This window comes from Wickerhamiella sorbophila, assembly GCF_002251995.1.
Source record: "Wickerhamiella sorbophila strain DS02 chromosome Unknown contig16, whole genome shotgun sequence".
NCBI classification, from domain to species: domain Eukaryota; kingdom Fungi; phylum Ascomycota; class Dipodascomycetes; order Dipodascales; family Trichomonascaceae; genus Wickerhamiella; species Wickerhamiella sorbophila.
The window spans coordinates 1,781-6,197 of NW_020193991.1; the positions used below are offsets into that span (position 1 = coordinate 1,781).

General features: G+C 22.3%; 1 protein-coding gene across 1 annotated transcript; it reads right to left on the minus strand.

Moving 5' to 3' along the window:
- Positions 1 to 1,687: 1,687 nt before the first annotated feature.
- On the minus strand, positions 1,688 to 3,157 carry B9G98_01791 (hypothetical protein; the record flags this gene model as incomplete). Its single annotated transcript, XM_024808349.1, has 3 exons — positions 1,688 to 1,826; positions 2,025 to 2,349; positions 2,782 to 3,157. 3 exons carry the CDS (start codon positions 3,155 to 3,157, stop codon positions 1,688 to 1,690), a joined length of 840 nt encoding a protein of 279 aa, XP_024664117.1.
- Between the last annotated feature and the right edge of the window lie 1,260 nt (positions 3,158 to 4,417).

Sequence of the window (4,417 nt, forward strand, 5' to 3'; positions counted from 1 at the left end):
TATATAATGTAATATATTTTGTAATTAGATATATTATAAGATTCTTTATTTAATATTGAACTTTCTAATAAATTATTATTTCTTGTAATTTACGTAATAATTCTCTTCTTTCTTTTGTAAAAGATTCTCTCATTTTCAATAAATTATCTTCTGAATGTTTATAACCAAAACTATAAAATGCTTCTAGTAATAAATTATATTCTAGGGTTAATACAGTTAAATAAGATGTTTCTAATAATAATAAATCTTTATTATTTTCTTTATTTATTTTATCTAGATAATATTCTAATATACCATAAATAAAATTATTTAAACCTTCTTGTTTTACAGCTTTTTTTATTAATTTATTACCATTTAAATTTATTAAATGTTTTGAAAATTTAGAATATAATTTATTTGTTATAGCAGAACCTATATATTTATTACGTGTTATTTTATTAATAATAATATATATACCACTTTTATTTTCTACTGTTTTTTGTATATTTTGTAATACTTCTAGTTTATTTAAATTATCTCAATAATTTAGTATATTATCTAAACCTAATTCTGATAATATATTTATTAGTTCAGTTGAATCTTTAATATGTCTATTTGTATGAATAAAACGAATATTTTTTTTATTTATAGGATATTTTATATTATTATACTTATTATAAATAAATGATTTTGGGCTATTGTTTTTATAACCCAAGAATGCTGTAATAATCATAACTAAGAAATTATTACACCGATTGTTCATAATGCTACTCTTAGTTTTCTATATGAACCATAGTAGATACCTCTAGCCATATGCATATAAACGAATATGAAGAAGAATCCTGCTCCATTAGAGTGAGCATATCTTACTAATCATCCATAGTTAACATCAATCATTATGTGTTGTACACTTAAAAATGCTAATTCTAAATTTGATGAATAGTTGAACTAAATACCATTTTCTGAGATATTTTAATTAATAAAACTACCAGATTAATAGCACTCGTCACCGAACCGTACGTGATAGTTTCCCATCATACGGCTCTCCACAATTATAATTAGTTTATATAAAATTAAACTAAAAAAATACCTAAAAAAGATTAAATATTATTTATTTGATAGATTTATTTATAAGTAAATGTAAATTACCTGAATGATATTTCATATGACATTCTCTACATAATAGTATTTGTTTACGTCTAGCTTTACTCATAATATAATCTACAGTATTTTTCTTAAAACGAATATCTTTTAATTCTCTAATATGATGCATCTCCACTCTATATGTACTACCACAAATTTTACATTTAGATGCTAATACAGTAGCTAAAGATACATTATTCGAGAATAAACTTGGAATGTCCATAAATAGAAGATTTTTTATTTTGAAATTTCAAACATTTAATTTATATTCTTTACTAACATTAACTAAATGTATAATTTCTTTATAAGCGAGTTTTTTATTTAATTCTTTTATAAGAGGAGAAGAATAATCGTAAATAGTTAAATTTAGACCATATTTTTTTATAACTTGAGCTCTAGTTTTTAATCTCATTTTAGCAGCAAATGTTCTTAATACTGAATCTCTTATTATATAATAAACATATCCTGTTAATCTATTACGATTATAAACAAAGGAATAGTAATTTAAATAACCTCTAATAATACTATTTGCTAAATAAATTATTTGACTTAATTCTAACTCTAATCATGTCGTTTTAGTTAAACCTTTATGATATCTATGAAAACCTGCTAATGCTAATTTCTTTGATATTAATTTCATAAGTGCTGTTAACATTAAAAATCCTAGTGATCTAGTTTTATTACCTTTTCTTTTAACAATATCTCTACGAGAGGAATGTTTGATATTAGTACCTAAAAATAATATATGATTTTTATATGAATTAGTTATCTTAGTTTTTTCTAGAGATACTGTTAAACCTAAATGATCTTTACAGAAATCTCTTATTTTATTTAAGTATAATTCAGCATCTGAATATGTACCATTAATAGCTACAATTCAATCATCAACATATCTTACATACATTAATTTATTATCATAACTAGATTTTATATTTATTTTAGTATTTCTTAATTTAGTACTTAACTTTCTTAAATCAAATTTTCTTTTATTAGAAGCTTCTAATTTCTTAACTACACCTATTTTTCTCTCAATAGATCTATATTCTTTTAACCTAATTTTTTTACCTTTTTTACTTGGGTCTTCATGCTCTAATTTTAATTCTTCAATAAATTTATCTAATTTACTTAAGTAAATATTAGCTAAAATTAGACTAATTATAGAACCTTGAAGAGTACCAACTATATCATATACTAATCTACGATCAATTAAATATCCGGCATTTAAGGCTTTACGTATTAAATCTATAAATCTTTTATCATCTATTTTTTCTTCTAAACAATTTATTAATTTATTGTGAAGTATAGAATCAAAACATTTAGATATATCTCCTTCAATTCATCATGTACAACCTTTAAATTGTGTGAATATGTATCTTAATGCTGTATGACAACTACGATTTCTTCTAAAACCATGTGAATTATTTGAAAATAATAGTTCATAAATAGCTTCTAAGACCATTCTCATAACTTCTTGAACTAATTTATCTATTAGATTACCTAAATTTAATAGTCTTGTTCCACCTTTTAGTTTTAGAATATCTATTCTCTTATATAGTGTAAATTTAAATTTATTACTCCTTAAATCATTTATTATTTTTTCTAATGTTTCATCAGAAATACCATCTAATGTCGTTAGATATATTCCAAGTGTCATCATACCTAGATTACTACGTAATTTTTGATATGCTAAAATGTATAATTCTTTTGATAACATAAATTTATTATATATTTTTCTATCTATTCGTTTATTTAGATAATTTTTAGAAAATTCATGTAAACTGTTTAATTCATCTAATACATTTTTATTTGTCTGTCCCGACTCTGTACTATATGATCTTAAACCTATAATTGCTAAATCTCTTTTCTGTAAATAATTTAGTAATAAATTATTATTTCTTAACCTATTAAAGTTAATATATTTCATATTATTTGAAACAGATTTATCAGATTTTCCTTCCACATAGAGTTCACACTCCTTAGTGGATACTGTAGTTCTATTTTTACCCAAGATTACTTCCTTAGATTGTTCACTCATCCCCTTTATAGTAATATTATTACTATACATAAAATTTATTGTTCTAACCGAATCATGCACTCCTACTCAATTATAAATTTTATTATCCCCATTACTGTCAAGGTATAAACACTCAGCTTGGTGTTGTTGGAGATTGAACTTCAAGTAGTATAACTTTAATCATAAATTAGAAGTTTCATCTGATTGTATATCAATTAACAGTTTCACTAATATAACAACCTTTTCTCTACATGCTATGTTCAGCAAATGTTTTCACATATTACTTAAGTAGAGTGATTTTATCTTATGAACAAAAAGATATCAGACCTTAACCTGATTGGTAAAACTAGCACAACAGCGCACGTGCATTGCTAAGAATATTCCTGTTGCTAATTGTATAACTAAACATACTCCTAATAATGAACCTAAATTTCATCAGTAACTAATATTTGATAGTTCTAGTGAATCTACAACATATCCATTAACAATTGTTAAAAAAAGATTTGATTTTCTAATTGCCATTTTTTTTATTTTTATTTTTTTTTTATAAATTAATTCTTTTTATAATTATTTATAAATTTTTTTTTATTATTTTAATATTTATTATTTATTTCTTGGATAAAGTATTTTAACTAATATATACTTATATATAAATAAATAAATAAAGTAAAATTAAATTATTATTATTATATTAATTAACTATAAATAGTTGTACTTATAATATAAGATAAGTTATTTATAATTAGTTGTAGGTAAATACCTATAATTAATGTTAGTATAATTATAGCTAAGAACATAAATGATTCACGTTTAGTTACATCACCTACATTATGTATATAATAATTTGTACCACCTGTTATACGATTTGTTAATTTAAATTGGTAGGCTGCTGATAATAATATAGCTAATGTACATATACCTACTATTATTAGTGATGTTTTAAATGCACCTAAATTTGCTAAGAATTCACCTATAAAGTTAGCACTTAATAGTGTACCTATATTAGCAAATGACAATGTTATAAAATATAAACTAAATAATAGCATTATTGATAATAATCCATTATAATATATTATTATACGTGTATGATATCTATCATATAATACACCTCCTACTGCTATAAATAAACCTAGTGATACTAAACCATGAGCTATTGATAATATATATGAACCATCAATACCGATTATATTATTAGAAAATACACCTAATATACATACAGACATATGCTTTTATTTATAAAATAAATAAATAATGTGGACCATCTCTTTATTTAATATTATC